The sequence below is a fragment of the Suricata suricatta genome, chromosome 11, assembly GCF_006229205.1.
Source record: "Suricata suricatta isolate VVHF042 chromosome 11, meerkat_22Aug2017_6uvM2_HiC, whole genome shotgun sequence".
Classification (NCBI taxonomy): domain Eukaryota; kingdom Metazoa; phylum Chordata; class Mammalia; order Carnivora; family Herpestidae; genus Suricata; species Suricata suricatta.
This window is the reverse complement of record NC_043710.1, coordinates 5900134-5917028: the sequence shown is the minus strand read 5'-3', so window position 1 is coordinate 5917028 and position 16895 is coordinate 5900134. Positions and strand designations below refer to the sequence as shown.

The window sequence follows — 16895 nt, the reverse complement described above, 5'->3', positions numbered from 1 at the left end:
GCCTTGCTCATCGCTGACCCTTGGGGCCCCCAGTGTGTCCGGGCGCTGCTCGAGTGCTTCGTCGACTCCCTTCATGCTCATTGCAACACCCTGTGAGGAAGGTTCTGTTATCTCCGTCTTCCAGACGAGGACGTGGGCACGGAGGCGTTAGGCACATTGCCCAGGGTTACATGACTGGCACGGGGCAGAGCTGGGATTAGAATGGCCTGACCCTGAAGTCTGTGCTTTTGATCCTACTCCTCCTACCTTTGGGGGGGGAGAGAGAGGCCGGGGCACTGAGCCTGTCACACCAGTGGGGCAGAGCAGTGGGGGCTCCTGCTGCAGGTTGGAGAAGCAGCAGCCCCCAAGGGAGAGGAGAGCCAGAGAGGGGCTCACAGAAGCCAGGAAGGGCTTTCGAGGAGCGACAGGCGGGTCAGACGTGGCACAGGGTGTCAACAAGACAGGAGACACCGAGGCAAGGGCAGCAACTGGGACAGCTCCTCAGAGTGGGAGCGGGCAGACCTCGTGAATACCAGGGACCAGGGGCTTCTGGTCTCTGCTGGGGGACTGAGCTGCTCTCCTTTGTAGGGAATGCCACCCGGGGTAACATGGTGAAGGGCACAGCTGTGACACAGTGAAACTTGATTTGTGAGACCACAGGGTGGCCGGTGCTTCGTCTCTCTGCCGATGCCCTAAAGAGGGTCAGAGAAATAGGCGGTAGCTGAAGGGGGTGTGATTGAGAGCAGGTGTTTCTTCTGTACTTAACGGTTAGTGGTGTTCTTGTGTATAAATCGGACCTAAGAATCGTAGAGCCTGTGGCTGAAAGGACCTCGCGGAGGTTCCGGAGCCCAGTGGTGGTTCTCAGCCTGGGCTGCGCGGGAGTCACCGGGGAGGGTTTGTGAACGTGCCGGGGCCGCGCCCGCAGCCTTTCGGTGCAGAGAGCTTGAGAGAGTATCGTGATCAACTTTTTTTTTTTCATTTTAAATATTTATTTATTTTTGAGAGAGAGGAGGGCAGAGCACAAGCAGGGGAGGGGCAGAGAGAGAGGGAGACACAGAATCTGAAGGAGGCTCCAGGCTCTGAGCTGTCAGCACAGAGCCCGATGCAGGGCTCGAACTCAACCAACCATGAGATCATGACCTGAACCAAAGTCGGAGGCTTAACCGACTAAGCTGCCCAGGCGCCCTCGTAATGAGCGTCTTTATACTTCCTCTTTATTCAGGAATTATAAACATTGGTCATGGTGCTCGCTCCTCGCTTTCTCTTTTCCGTTTTTTCTGACTCTCTGGAAGTAAGTTGCAGACATTGTGACTCTTTCCTCCCAGGCACTGACACAGGCGTCTCTAAAAATAAGGACAGTCCCCTGTGTTCCCTTAAAAATCCCTCACAGCGCTCGCTGAGGGGCTCAGGGGGCCCGCCCTCTCCGGAGGAAAAAATCCCAGAGATCCTCTGAAGTGGCAGTCCACATAACCAGATTTCCCAGTTATGTCGCCAAACGTCTTTTTGGTTTGAACCAATATCTAACCCAGTTTTACATCCTCAAGTTTTTCTTAAGTGATAGCGATTCACAAGCGCTGCCTGTCCACGGGAGGGAGAGAAGCGGAGGGTGCAAGAGGAGAAGGAAGGAACTGCTTTCGGAAGCAAGGCAGGGGTGGGACCTGGAGTGCTAGTGGGGTGGCCTTTGAGAGGAGCCAGGTCACATTGTGGTTTGTTTGGGGGCAGGGCGCGAGCGGGCACGGCCCATGCCGGTGACTGGCCGGGGGAAGCCGAGGGAGCCCTGCCTGGTTGTCTGTGTCCTCGCGGGGAGGTGGCAGGGTGGGGGTGACGCGGGGAAAGGGGATGGTGGGGCACTGTGCCGGAGCCTGGGGTCGGTGCAGGGAGAAAAGGAGGGCAGATGAGTGGGGACGCCCCATTTGCAACAAGTGGTCACCAGCAGGAGGTGGGTCTGGTCAGCGCATTTCAGGGTTTCTCCAGCACATCCTGCTCCAGTTGGCAGCCAAGTAGGTGATGTCTGAGATTAATACGGGTTGGGTCTGTCAAGGGGAGACACAAGGTCAAGTGTTTGCAGAGGAGGGACTCAACTGACGCACAGAATGCAAGCTGGGGGTAAGGACGCACCAGGAGGGGCGACGGAAGGGAAGACGGGACTGGAGTCCCAGTGAGGTTCCAGAGTTACAGGATTGGGTTGTGCAGGGTGAGTGAGCCGGGAAGGTGGGAGGCGGCGGCTGCAGACGGAGAGGAGACATGGAATTGGGGGCTTAAGGGGCTGTGGAGGTTGGTGAGGGTAGTCAGCGCTGGGTGGAGGAGCCCTGGGCAGGAGAGGCTGGGGAACCAGTTGGTGGAGGGCAGGAGGGCAGGGAACCTCTAGAGCAGTAGTTGGATGGGTCCTTTGGAGGCAGAGGGCCCAGAGTGAGAAGACAGAGCAGGAGCGGAGGGAAGGCAGGACGCTGGTGCTAGAATCCCCAGCGAAGGTGGGGGACGTGAGGAGTCGGGAGGGGCTGGGACTCTGGGAGTAGCAGGTGTCCCCCCACATGCCAGGGCCTGTGCCTCGCGGGACGTCAGGAACCAGGCGGAACTGCTCTCTGCGTCTTCACGGAGTTCACAGTGTAGCCAGACATTGGGGTTTCGTTTTGCAGTAAATACTTCCCAAATGCCCAGCGTCCAGCCGGGAACAGAGCAGCCAAAAGCACTGGAGTGTCCGACCTCATGAAGCTGTTGTCCCAGTGAGAGGAGATGAGAAAAGGCAGAATGGCACCTGGCAGTAGAGCCCCTGTGAGGAGAGGAGAGACAGGAAAAGGCAAGGCCGTGGAGAGACCAGGAGTAAAGGAGCGCTCCCGTTGTCAGTTGGCTGGTCAGGGAGGGCCTCCCTGAGGAGGTGACAGTTGAGACCAGATGAACTGAGCCTCAGTGACATCCTGTGGCACGGTCACGAGATGAGGGAGCGCCCGGTACCTGGGGCGCCAGGGCAGGAGGGCCTGGGCTCGCTCAGGAAGTTGGCGGAGGCCTGCGTGGCCATGGTGACAGGGAAGGAGGTGGGCAGAGGCCACATCTGGCATAGGCTTGCTCTTGTGGTCAGATTTAGTCAGGGGGCTTCTGTCGGGGGGAGACCTGTTGGAAGGCGGTCATAGTTGTCTGGTTGGAACGTGTGGTGGCCCGCCGGGGTGACCGCAGAGACCGGGCAAGGTCGCTGTGTGTGGAATGCGTTTAGAAGGCGGAATTGACTGTGGACTGCACGCAGGCCCGTGAGGGGGTAGGGGAGGGTCAGGGCGCCTCCCGGGCCTCCGACTTGAACAGCTGCCCTTTGACTGAGTTAAGGAACGGGTTCCTGAGACGGGAACGGCTGGCGGAGGACAGGTTTGGGGGAGAAGACCCAGTGTTTGGTGTTGGTTAAGTTTGAGGTGCCTTTTTATCCGAGGCGATGGGTACTGAGCAGGCAGCTGGATGCACGAGTTTGAACTTCAAGGGAGAGGCCGAGCCTGGAGACATGAGTGCAGAAGTCAGTAAGTATGTAGACGGGAGTCAAGGCCAAAGGAGTAGGTGGAGCCACCAAGGCAGTGAATGTGGATTAAGGAGGGGAGTCCGGGGAGGAGGGCGTGTGAGGATGACCAGGAGGACTGGCCGTTGTCCTGGAAGTCACGTGCCCAGAGGTTCTGGACAGGAAGCGTCTGGGACAAACCCTCTGGAGAATTAGGGTATCGGGGATGAGCACTGACCTTTGGATGGGGCGGCGCGGAGGTCGTCGGGGTGTTGCCCAACTTCCGTGGGAAGATCACGCAGGCTGTAGCGGGCGTGGTGGCACACGATTACCGGACGGAAGCCACGGTGCTTCTGGGTGCCAGCGAGGGGTAGAAGGGGTAGAAAGTGCAATATTAAAGAAAGGTCCTGTTTACAAAAGCAGCATAGGTGGTGAGATGATATGGACGAGCAATAGAAGGCAAAATGGATAAGAGATACGCAAGAGAGCAACAAAATAAAAAGGAGTAAATGGCGCACAAGAGCCGAATGGGGGCCCAGGGAGTGCAGGCAGTTAAGGGTCTGACCTAGGCTTAGGTCATGATCTCACAGTTTGTGGGTTCGAGCCCCGTGTCGGGCTCTGTGCTGACAACTCAGAGCCTGGAGCCTGCGTCAGATTTTGTGTCTCTCTCTCGTTCTCTCTCACTCTGCCCCCTCCCCCATATGCACTCTGTGTCTCTCAAAAATAAACATTAGAAAAGAAGATCTGGGGCGCCTGGGTGGCTCAGCGGTTAAGCGGCTGACTTTGCTCAGGTCAAGATCTTGCGGTTTGTGGGTTTGAGCCCTGCGTTGGATTCTGTGCTGACAGCTGAGCCTGGAGCCTGCTTCGGAGTGTGTGTCTCCTTCTCTCTTTGCCTTTCCCCTGCTCACGCTCTGTCTTTCAAAATAAACATTAAAAAATAAATAAAAAGGGGTGCCTGGGTGGCTCAGTTGGCTAAGCGTCTGACTTCGGCTCAGGTCATGATCTCACGGTTCATGGGTTCGAGCCCCGCGTTGGGCTCGGTGCTGACAGCTCAGAGCCTGGAGCCTGCTTCGGATTCTGTGTCTCCCTCTCTCTCTGACCGTCCCCTGCTCATGCTGTCTCTCGCTGTCTCTCAAAAATAAATGAAAAAAACATAAAAAGTTAAAAAAAAATAGATCTGTATGGGGAAAATTATAGTCTGTCTTCAAAAGACATTAAAGACAGGTGCACTGGTGTTAGCGCAGCGAGGGCTGCCGTGACAGAGCACCCCGGACTGGGTAGCTTAAGCAACAGGAATTTATTTCTCAAGGTCCTGGAGTCTGGAAGTTCAAGACGAAGGGGTTGGGAGTTTCGGTTTTCCCGGGGCTTGGCGGCGGCGCCTCCTCACTGCTCCCTCTCGGGCCTTTCCCTGTGTGCCTGCATCCTTGGGGTCCCGTCCTCTTTCTGTGAGGACACCAGCCTACTGGATTAGGGCCTCACCCTGTGACCTCGGACCATGACCGTCTCCTTGAAGGCCTGTCTCCAAATACTGGGGGCAGGGTTTCCACGTAGGAATTTTGGGAGGACACCATGCAGTCCACAACAGCCATGTTGATGGATAGGACTCAATATGGTAAAGATGTTCATCTTCTCAAATTAATTTATAGATTAATCATGCAGTTCCAGTAAAAATCCCAAAGGGATTTTTGTGGAACCTGGGAAGCTAATTCTAAAATTTACTTGGAGGGGCGCCTGGGTGGCTCAGTCGGTTAAGTGTCCAACTTGGGGTCAGGTCATGATCTTGTCAGGTCAGTGGGTTTGAGTCCCTTGTCGGGCTCTGTGCTGCCAGCTCAGAGCCTGGAGCCTGGTTTGGATTCCGTGTCTCTCTGTCCCTGCCCCATTCATGCTCTGTCTCAAAAAAAAAAAAAAAAGTTAAAAAAATAAAATAAAATTTACTTGGAAAATCAAAGGGTCAAAAAAGCCAAGATACTTTGAATAATAAAGTGGTGGGATTTGCTCTAAGAGAGACTGGAGATTTTTCTGTCATTATGGTACTTAAAGTGGTAAAGATGGCCTGATCGGGCTGGGACTGAACCAAGGGGCCTGGGAGCAGACCCCCGGGGTGGGACAGCGGTGGGGTTCAGCATGCAATGTCTGGACAGTCACTGATTTGGAAGAAGGTGACATTGGGTTTGTACCTCACACAAAATTTACTTACAGAGAGATTGAGACCTTACAAGTAAAAACTTAGCCTTTCAGAACAAAGTTACGGAAATTACGTTTGTGACTTCGTAGCAGCAAAAGATTTTTTCCCTTTTTTTAATTGCATTAAAATACGTGGAACATAAAATTTACCATCTTGGCATTTATCAATAAGTATATGTATTTTAAAGAGAGGGTGTGCAGGGGAGAGGCCAGAGGGTCCAAGCAGGCTCCACCTCTTGTAAAACGGAAACTCTGTTCCCATTAAACACCAACGTCACCTCCGGGTCCCTGGCAGCCACGCTCCCCTTCCTGTCCCCGTGAGTTTGCTCTCTAGAGACCTCCTGTAAGGGAAATGATAGAGGTTTGGTTTTCTTTTTCCCTTTCTTTCTTTTTTTTTCTTTTTTCTTTCATGACGATTATTTTAGGAGAAAGATTTTTTAAAAAAATACAGACGTAAAGCATAAACCATGAGGAAAAAACCCCTAATATTTAACTACTTAAGAATTAAGAACTGAAATTATTTTATTTTATATTTTATTTTTTAAAGTTTTTAATGTTGTATTTATTTTTGAGAGAGAGAGAGAGAGAGAGAGAGAGAGAGAGAGAGAGACAGCATGAGCAGGGGAGGGTCTGAGAGAGAGGGAGACACAGAATTTGAAGACAGGCCCCAGGCTCTGAGCTGGCTGTCAACACAGAGCCCGACACGGGGCTTGAACCCACGAGACGTGAGATCATGACCTGAGCCGAAGCCGGACGCTTAACCCACTGAGCCCCCCAGGCGCCCCTGAAGTTATTTTAAAAGCGTGTCATGACGAGCGTAAGATAGGCCAGAAGGAGAAGATATTTGCCCACAGCCATGTGACCGTCCTGCGTGGGTCGGTGTCAAGAAAATCCAACTAACAAGAATTGACAAAACGGGAAAAGAGGCGCAGAAGACCCCCGGAGGCAGTTCGCCGAAGTGGGAGGGTAAACAGCCCAGAACATCCCCAGGGAGGCTCAGCCTCGTGGTTGGTCAGGGGAGGGCGAGCCCCAGCGCCAGGTCCCACCCGCGTCCGGCGGAGACGTGCAAGTCTGACAGTACCGGGTGTCGTGAGGGCTCGGAGCAGCCAGAATTCTCCCACACACGCCTGTCGGGCGTGCAGGCGAGTGTGGCCAGAGGGGGAACGGTGACTATTCCCGTGGCGTCCGGCGTGCGTGCCTGCAGCCCGGCGCCCCCGCTCCCGAGCGCGCCCATGCGCTGACCGAGCAGGGCTGAGCAGAGCAGATCGTAGGGGAATCTGCAGCGCAGTTCAGGTTATACAGTGTTTTAGAAACGTACAGCCGGGGGCACCTGGGCGGCTCAGTGGGTTGAGTGTCCGATACCAGCTCAGGCCATGATCTTGTAGTTCGTGAGTTGGAGCAGAACCTGCTTCAGGTCCTCTGTCCCCCTCTCACTGCCCTCACCCTGCTCGTGCTCTCTCAAAAATAAATAAAGCATTAAAAAAAATACACAGCCAGGGCACCTAGGTAGCTCACCTGTCGGGCATCTGACTTTGGCTCAGGCCATGATCTCACAATTCACGAGTTCGAGTCCCATAGCAGGTGAGCTCAAGCCCTGCTTCCGGTGAGCTCTGATTTCTCTCTGTGTCTCTCCCTGCCCCTCCTGGGATTCTCTCTCTCCCTCTCTCTGCCCTTTGCTCACTTGTGTGCACAATCTCTTTTTCAAAAAAGAAAGAAAGAAAGAAAGATAGAAAAACACCACCAGGGACGCCTGGGTGGCTCAGTCTGTTAACTGTCTGACTCTTGATTTTGGCTCAGATCATGATCTCACAGTTCATGAGATCAAGTCCCGTGTCGGGCTCTGTGTTGGCCACACAGAACCTGCTTGGGATTCCCTGTCTCCCTCTCTCTATGGCCTCTCCCCACTATGCGTGCGCGGTCTTTCTCAGAATAAGTAAACAAAAAAAAAATACAGCAAATTAATACTCTGTTTGTGGATGAGTCCTTGTTGGGAAAACTGAAGAAAAGCCAGTGAGGGGGTGCGCCTGGGGGCTCACTCAGTTGGTTAAGCATTTGGGCTTAGGCGCAGGTCATGATCTTGTGTTTTATGAGTTCGAGCCCCACATCAGGCTCTGCACTGATAGAGAGAGCCTGCTTGGGATTTTTTCCTTTCTGTCTCTCTGTCTCTCTCTCTCTCTACCCCTATCCCGATAGCTTTCTCCCTCCCTCTCGCTCCCTCTCCCTCAAAATAAATTTTATTAAAAAAAAAAAAGCAAGCCAGTGAATCATGAGCACAAATAAGGGGCGAGGAGAGAGTTAGGCATGAGAGTTAATATTTCTGAGAGTGGGTGATGGGTGCCTTGGTGTGTGTTTAGTTGTTACTGTTTTTAAAAACACAATTGTGTCAGAACGCTTTTATGTTTAAGGTGAAATTCATTACAAATGAACGTAGTAAAACAGGATGGAGGGGAGGGGTGTGGAAGTGGATGTGGTGACTGGAAACTTCTCTGAGGCACTTACTGTCGGGGCAAAGCAGGGTGGGAGGAGGGGAGGGCCTAGGCCATCCTCCGTGGTGCGTGCGGGAGCGCCGCGGTGGAGGGGACAGGAGCATGGCATCCGGAGCAGGACATGAGGGGCCGTGGGGCCATGCTGGGCCAGTGGGTGGCCTGAGAGAGGAGCGAGGCAGGAGGTGGGGGTGGGTGATGGGTGCCAGGTGGGTGATGGGTGCCGGAAGTATGTGGGAGTTCCCCAGGCATCTCCCCACCCTGTGGCCTCAGGGAAGGGTTCTGGAAGAGGTGGTGTTTACCTGTCTGGAAACTGGAGTTTGCGGGGTGAAGGGTGGGTGATGGGGGAGTGGCAGAGAGGGCCTGGTGTGCTCTGGTCCCAGAGGAAGACATGGGGCTGTGGGGCTTTGGAGAGCGGCCGTGTAGAATTCTGGATATTAATTTAAAGGGCAGGAGGGAGTCATTGATGGCTCTGGAGCAGAAGAGTGACCTAGTGAGATGGGTGTAGGTGCAGAGTGGGGAGTGGATGGGGAGCCACGGAGGATGCAGAGACCAGCCAGGTCCGCCGTGGACATAGGAGTGGCTTCTGGGTCTCGATGGCACCTACCCAGAAACTTCCGGGTTTGCCCACAGCTGCTCCCTCCCCCAGGTGGTGGAGATTGTGAAGAAGCTGGAGTCCCGCCAGCGGGGCTGGGAGGAAGACGAGGACCCAGAGCGGAAGGGGGCCATCGTGTTCAACGCCACGTCGGAGTTCTGCCGCACCCTGGGGGAGATCCCCACCTACGGCCTGGCCGGCAACCGTGAGGAGCAGGAGGAGCTCATGGTGGGTCCTCGCTGCCCGTCCCCTCGCTCCTGGTGTGGCCCCCCGCCCCCCGCCAGCCCAGTCCACAGTGACGAGCCTCAGGGCCCCAGTGGGTTAGGAGGCTGGCAGGGGGCTGGGGCTCCCTGGGCTGACCCTGGCCTTCTGACCCCCAGGACTTTGAGCGGGACGAGGAACGCTCGGCCAACGGCGGCTCTGAATCAGATGGGGAGGAGAACCTCGGCTGGAGCACAGTCAACCTGGACGAGGAGAAGCAGCAGCAGGATGTGAGCGGCGGGGGAGCCCACGGGCCGGGGGGTGGCGCGGAGGAGCCCACTGCCCGCTGGGCCGGGGCAGCTCTGCCCCTTCCTTGCTGGGGGACCCGGAGCAAGTGGCCCGCTGTCCCAGTGCCCGCTCTCCTCTGGGATGGGGCCTGTCATGCTCACAGTGTCGCGGTGAGGCTCAGCAAGGCCCCCGGCGCAGGGCCCTGGCGTGGGAAGGAGCGCAGCTGTGTGCGGTGGGAGTGGGGGGGGCTGAGGGGGTGAGAGCCCGCTCACCCCCTCCCTCCCGCGTGCCCCCCAGTTCTCTGCCTCCTCCACCACCATCCTGGACGAGGAGCCCATCGTGAACAGAGGGCTGGCGGCCGCCCTGCTGCTGTGTCAGAACAAAGGTGAGGGGCCGAGCGCCCTGGAGGCGCGGGGGAGCCGCTCCCAGGGCCCCGAGCTGCCCCTCCGCACCCAGCTCGGGGGCCGTGGCCGCAGCATCTGGCCTTCGTGCGCCGTGTCACCCCATTTTTCATGGCTTTGCCACCCCTCCCCCCCACAAAGCCACCACTCGGCCCTGAGGTCCCGGCATCTCTGGGGAGAATCGGGGCAGTGGAGGTGGTCAGGCTGTGGCCTCGAGAGACCCTGGCTTGAGGACTGGCTGGGTTGGCCTGAGGGCGGGCCGCCTGGAGTCTGACCACCGCCTCTCCCCAGGGCTGCTGGAGACCACCGTGCAGAAGGTGGCCCGCGTGAAGGCGCCCAACAAGTCCCTGCCGTCGGCTGTGTACTGCATCGAGGACAAGATGTGAGTGGGGTGGGCGGGCGGCCGCCCATGCGCGTGGCACCGGCCGGAGGAGCCCAGGCGGGTGGGCGGTGCTGGCCCTGAGCGCCCATCCCGCCCCCAGGGCCATCGACGACAAGTACAGCCGGCGGGAGGAGTACCGCGGCTTCACCCAGGACTTCAAGGAGAAGGACGGCTACAAACCCGACGTCAAGATCGAGTATGTGGACGAGACGGGCCGGAAACTCACGCCCAAGGAGGTGAGCAGGGCTGTGGGCGACAGGGTCACGGGGAGGCGGGGTCCTGCCCTTCCCGGAGGAGGCAGAGCTGTGCCGTCGGGTCTTAGCTAGGGTGCTACAAAGTGTCACAGTCCCTGTGCCTCAGTTTCCATTTCCAGGGGCCGGGCACAGCAGGCCCCATCACGGCCCTGGGTCCTTTGCCCGCCTGCCTCAGTGGCTTGACCTGCCCCGGAGGCCCCCTTTGTGGAGGGAGGTGTCCAGGCTCCCGCCCCACTGGCGCTCTTCCCTACATGCTCCCAGCCCAGCCCCTCCGCCCCCGGCCCCCCGCCGGCTCAGCCTCCGCAGGCAGGTCCCCCCCACCATCTCCAGTGCGTCCACCGCAGCACATCCGGCCCCCGAGTCCGTCTCCCTGACTCTGGGGAGGCCCTGGAGGGTGGCAGGGTCACGGCCCTTCTCCCAGCCCCTTCCCAACTACCCCTCGGTGAGTCACCACCCCTCCCCTGCCCTCTGGGGCACAGGCAGCGCTAACCGGTTCCCGCCCCGTGTCCCCAGGCTTTCCGGCAGTTGTCACACCGCTTCCACGGGAAAGGCTCAGGCAAGATGAAGACTGAGCGGCGGATGAAGAAGCTGGACGAAGAGGCGGTGGGTGGCCCATGGGGACGCGGGTGGCTTCGGCACCTACCCATGCCGGGGTGGCGGGGGTGCTGGGGCCTGCTCCCGCCCCAGGCTGACCGGTCCCCGTCCTGCAGCTCCTAAAGAAGATGAGCTCCAGCGACACGCCCCTGGGCACGGTGGCCCTGCTCCAGGAGAAGCAGAAGGCCCAGAAGACCCCGTACATCGTGCTCAGCGGCAGCGGCAAGAGCATGAATGCGTGAGTTGGGGGGGCAGAGGGGCGGGGGCGGGGCCGCCTGCCGGGGGCGGGGCCGGGGGAGCACACGTTTCCAGCCTCATGCTTCCCTTCTCTCCGCAGGAACACCATCACCAAGTGAATCCGATCTCCCTTCAGATACCCCCCACCCCCGGCTTTAATATTAAATAAAGTTCCCTCCTTATTTTTTCCTCCTTCGTCATGGTGCAGATTCCAGGGTCAGACCTGGGTGAGGGGCAGGCAGTGCAGGGAGGAGCACTGCTGCCCTCATTCGGGTCCTGGTGGCTGTGTGACCTCAGGACGGTCCCCGAATCTCTCTGAGCCTTAGTACTGCCACTTGCACAATCGAAGCATCTGTTTCGTAGACTCTCTCGTGAAGATTAAACGAGTTCGTTCATTCATTCATCCACCTGTCACTTAGAGCTGAGCGGGACCCCTCAGAGGGGCCTTAGAGTCTGATATCTGCCAGGTGTGACCCAGCCATCCAGCGGCACAGATAGAGGGATGAGAGGGAGACTGTCCAGAATCTCTAGGCCGGTCCTCCACCGCCCCACGCCTGGCGTGGTGGTTCCAGTGTGCTGATTGTCAAAGGTCATACCTTATCCTCGGCAGGGACGGCTTTCGGGTGAGAAGCGGGGATGGGGATGGGGGTTAGAGCCTCGGTCACCCTGGTCTCTCCCAGCCCCCGATGGCACGCAGCTCGCTGCCCTCGGGCCCGGGCTCCGCGCCGCGCTCCTGGGCAGGTGGGGACGGGTCCTGCGTGCGGTTCCCCAGGGAGGTGAGCTCGGAAGGACGCTCGGATGGGCCACAACAGGATGACACACCAGAGCCCTGAATGCAGGCTCCCATGGGACAGCCGGTGTCCTGCTGCTGCCGATGCCAGAACACAGGCCAGGTGGTTTGAGGACAAAACACTAGAAGAGAAGGAAGGTCTTAAACGCTCTTGGAGGAAATGCGAGCAAGGACAGCACGCAGTTCGCTCTCATTGCCCTTGGCGACGGTTTCGCCTCACAAACCCAGCAAGCGGTCACACCACACTTTGTGCTTGCGGTCTGCCTCGTGGTGAGGTCTCCCCCAGACTGAACTTTCACCTTGGCTGCCCCTGCGGTCCCCGGGGAGATGGCCCACGGGCTTGGAGGCTGGGTCTGGCGTTAGGAACTCAGTACCGTTTCTCCCAGAAGCTCGTAAGACCGGCTGGCGGGGCGCGTGGTCACCGTGCCCAGTGCGGCTCCCGCGCCGGCTGTGCCCATGCCGACCTCTGGGTTCACTCTGCAGGCGGCGGTCCCTTAGGAGGTTGTCAGTGTCACAGCAGAAACAGCCAAGTCCTTGTCTAGAGCCATAGTGGACCGGGGCCAAACTGATTTGGTTTGGGCCAGGATGCCTCCTAACTCTGGCCCCGGTAACTGAGTAGGCAGTAAACGGTGAGCCAGGGATTAGGAAAGGCTTCCAGGGACACTGGGGCCACCTCCAGGAAGCCCTCCGCCCCCCCACCTGCCCTCGGTGGCAGCTGCCTGCTTCCTTTCCCCAGACTGGCTGCTGGCCCCCCAATGCACCCTAGCCCCTCCCAGGCTGTCCCCGCCCTCCCGGCTGGGGCTGGGGACCGCCAAGTCCTTTGAGGCCTGAGCCCATAGGGCAGGCAGAACCCAAAGAAAGGGTGCGTCCGGCTCTGCCGCTCCGAAGCGGGCGCCCAGCAGTCCAGCAGACCCTGGCCAACTGGGGCGGCACCGCAGGCTGGTGGGAGGGTCGGGAGCTTTTAGCCAGGGCCTGGGTGCCAGCCAGCTGGGCAGGAGCTCGTGGGTCTGCTTTTACATTTACTGTCTACCCTCGGGCAACTTTTGCCACTGAGTCCTGGTGTTACCTGCAAAACGGGACGTGATCTCGGACTTCCCGGGCTGGTGTAGCATCACAGCGCGGTCATCGTTACTGCAACCAACGTGAGTTTACTGAGCACCAGACCGCAAGCTGGGTGGGCCTGAGGATGCGGAGCAGAGCCAGCCTGGGACCCTGGGAGGCTGAGGGGTTGGGTGGCCTCAGAGCAAGGACACCACCAGATGTGAACGGACCAGAAGGGGGGGTCTAGCCTAGGCCCCTTCACATGGCGCCTGGCCCCTCGAAAGGGCTCCAGAGCCCAGACGACATTTACAGAAGCCCGTTCAGCCCCTTGCCAGCATCTTCCTTCACCGCCTGTGCACATGGAACCCTCACTAAGAGGACCCAGGGGCCACCCAGGACCCCTCCTCCACTCCCTGCACCTACGTTCCCCACCCAGCTCAGCTCTCAGTGAGGCCCTTCAGAGCGTGGTGATGGGATCCCCAGTGCAAAGGCTGACTGGCCGAAGCCGGCTAGAGCTGGGCACTGAGCAGGGGCAGGACAGGTCCCCTCCTTGCTCTGGGCTGTGCCCACACCCTTCCCAGGTCCACCTGGCAGCTAATGGCCAGTTTCTGTGTTTCCCCATCGACAGGGCCAGAGCCTGCCCCCACCCCCAGGCCCGGCAGGACCCCTGCCTTCTCACCCCTTTCTCCAGCACTAAATTTAGAAGCTTTCACCCTACTTCATATCCTGCGGGCTCAGGCAGGGCCGCCCCACGTATCCCGATGCAACTGGGAAAAGGTACCTGTCTGGGCAGCCAGCCGTAGGCCCTCAGAGCACAGCCCAGTGGGCTGAATTCTTACCTATCTGCCCCCGAGGTGCCATCCTTGGTGCCCCTCAGTGCCAAGCACGTGACTGTCCGCTGGGACTATGCTCCCTGCCCCACCTTTCCCAGCTGGTCCTACTTTGTCCCTTGGCATCCTCAGGAAGGAGCCAGGGGGCTGACAGAGTGGACTGAGCACGGGGAGACGCTGGCTCTGTGTTGTCAAACCCCTGAGGCTTCAATGTCAAGTGCCCAGAGGGCCTGTTTCCCAGAGGAGGGGGTGAGCAGCAGCAGGAGGAACATTCAAATTCCCTTGCCCTCTGCGCTCACTAGGCTGGGTCTCCCCCAGCTCATCACCTACATGGCCCTGGGCCCGTCCGGTATCCCCAGTGAGCCCAGCCTCCTGGGCTCCCAGATGGAAAGAAAAGCTCCCACCTCAAATTGTCCCAAGTTTTTGCCAATGGAAGCCCCCGGAAGCTGGCCTTGGTGTCCTATTGACATGTCTCCATCATTCTTCAAGCATTTCCTTACTTTCTGTTAAAACATGTTTTCTAGGCTCATCTCTACCTGCTCTGCCCCAGTCCTGGCATCAGCCATTTCCCCTAGGCACCGTGGTTCCTTTCAGCGAAGGGGTATTAAAAATCAAGATCTAGGGGCGCCTGGGTGGCTCAGTTGGTTAAGCATCCGGCTTCAGCTCAGGTCATGATCTCACGGTTCGTGGGTTCAAGCCCCGCGTCAGGCTCTGTTGCTGACCGCTAGCTCAGAGCCTGGAGCCTGCTTTGGATTCTGTGTCTCCCTCTCTCTCTGACCCTCCCCTACTCGCACTATCTCTCTCTGTCTCTCAAAAATAAATTTAAAAAAAACCATTAATATATATATTAATATATATATTAATATATATATATATAACATTTTGACTTTACACTCCGACTGGGGTATCAACCAAGGATAAAAAGAACCATTAAGAAATTAATTAAAAATTGAGAAATCATGGGGCTCTGGGGTGTCTCAGTCAGCTGAGGATCCAACTCTTGATTTTGCCTCAGGTGATGATCTCATAGTTTATGAGATCGAGCCAGAGGTCTGTCTCTGCACTGGCAGTGCAGAGCCTGCTTGAGATTCTCTCTCCCCCTTCCTCTCCCCCTCCTCTCTCTCTCAAAATAAATAAACTTAAAAAAAATCATAAATGCATTCAATAGTGTTATTGTTAGTACTGATAGTGGTGTAGCTATTTTAACATGTATGTTTATACAGCTAATAAATAATGTTATTAGGAACCAAAATTTTTATGCATAATAGATATAAATTTTAAAATTATGCAAAATACTGTAGTCTTATTTTTGAATTATAAATAACAGTATGAAATCATAATTTTTGTTTTTTGTTTAACTAACCTCTGCGCTTGAACTCGATGTGACCCTGAGATCAAGAGTTGCATGCTCAGTTGAGCGTCTGGCTTCGGCTCAGGTCATGATCTCAGGGTTCGTGGGTTCGAGCCCCGCATTGGGCTCTATGCTGACAGCTCAGAGCCTGGAGCCTGCTTCAGATTCTGTGTCTCCCTCTCTCTCTGACCCTCCCCTGCTCGCACTGTCTCTCTCTCTCTCAAAAATAAATAAAAAACATTAAAAAAAAAAGAGTTGCATGCTCTACTGAGTGAGCCAGCCAGGTGCCCCCGTAACTCATTTTTTATTTCAAAAGAAAGAACATTCATCTTAGCTCTGTCCGCTGCAAAGATCCAGAAGCGAAGACAACTCCGTAGAAACGAGCAGCACGCAGAGTGCAGTCTTACAATGACCTGCAGTCTTACAATGACACCACGGCGGCCCTGGGTGGCGCAGGTTGAGTGCCTGACTCTCCATTCCAGCTGGGCTCATGCCATGGGGCTGTGGGATGGAACCCCAGGACCGGCCCCCATCTGCCCCCTGTTGGGATTCGTGCTGGGTGCTGGGCCTGAAGCCTGCCTGGGATTCTGTCTTCCTCTCCCTGCCCCTCGTCTGCTCATGCGCTCTCTCTCTCTCTCTCTCTAAAAACCAAAACCAGGGGCACCTGGGTGCCTCAGTCGGTTAAGCGTCAACTTCGGCTCCGGTCTTGAACTTGCGGTTCATGGGTTCGGGCCGCATCGGGCTCTGTGCTGACCGCGCGGAGCCTGGAGCCTGCTTCAGATTCAGTGTCTCCCTCTCTCTCTGCCCCTCCTCCACTCGTGCTCTGTCTCTCTCTGTCTCAAAAATAAATAAGCTATAAAAATAAATAAAAATAAAAAACAAAACCGAAAACCACTCACACTAAAAGGAACCAGAGCTCCTTGGAGGAAGGTGGACGCCGGGTCTGGGGCAGGAAACGCACAAGGTGAGCGTGCAACCTCTTGTCACGCCCGAGAGGGGGGCAGCTCCACGACACTGGGGGGCGGGGCTTGCCAAATTGTCGCAGGAGCCACGTCCAAGGAACTGCCGCCAGCCAGAGATAGGAGCATCTAAGCATCAAAAATATTAATGACGTGGGGTCAAACACACTCAACTATGTTAAAAAACACAATCATGAGTTCATAATAAACACTTTCCAAAGTTGCTCACTTTTAGGGGTTGCTCGGCCGCAGTGCTGGTGACGGAGCCGGCAAGGTCCCAGCACTGGCGGCTCCGCTGCGCTCCATCCGCTGTTGCCTCCCAGCCCCATGGGGCCTTCCCACCCGCTTCTGCGGTTTCATCATTCCAGACTCTTCCGTTGTGTTTCCTCAGCTCTAGGGGCTGTAGCTGCTTCCTCCGGTTGCTCCGTGATATCCCAGTGCTCACCTTTTTGTCTTCTCAATTCTGTTTTTTGGTTTTATTTTTGTTTTGTTTTTTTGAGAGAGAGAGAGAGCATGAGCGTGAGCTGGGGAGGGGCAGAGGGAGAGAGAGAGAATCTCAAGCAGGCTCCATGCCCAGCGTGGAGCCCACTCTTCCCAAGGTCAATCCCATGACCCGGGGATCAGGAACTGACCCGAATCGAAGAGCTGGCTGCTCAAGCGACTGAGCCACCAGGGCGCCCCTGCCTTCTCGGTTCTTAAAGACCTTTGCCTAACAGTTCTGCGGACAATATTCCCGCCACTGAGGTAGCTCCTTCTCTCTCCTCACTGGGCTCTGGCTGACACAGCTACCAAATATCAATGCTGACATTCATGTTAAAAAAAGAAAAAAATTAAAACTTTTCTTGGCTCTC

The 16895-nt window shown here is 56.7% G+C and overlaps 1 protein-coding gene across 1 annotated transcript in view; it reads left to right on the top strand.

Moving 5' to 3' along the window:
- Positions 1–11262, top strand: part of SART1 (spliceosome associated factor 1, recruiter of U4/U6.U5 tri-snRNP) — a gene marked incomplete at its 5' end in the record, with an annotated part of 16853 nt that extends 5591 nt beyond the window's left edge. The window contains 9 exons of the mRNA XM_029957381.1: positions 34–136; positions 8699–8944; positions 9097–9207; positions 9503–9590; positions 9898–9988; positions 10089–10224; positions 10756–10845; positions 10953–11074; positions 11174–11262. Coding sequence (XP_029813241.1) covers positions 34–136; positions 8699–8944; positions 9097–9207; positions 9503–9590; positions 9898–9988; positions 10089–10224; positions 10756–10845; positions 10953–11074; positions 11174–11192 — 1006 coding nt within the window. The remainder of the gene's footprint in view (positions 1–33; positions 137–8698; positions 8945–9096; positions 9208–9502; positions 9591–9897; positions 9989–10088; positions 10225–10755; positions 10846–10952; positions 11075–11173) is intronic.
- Positions 11263–16895: the final 5633 nt, after the last annotated feature.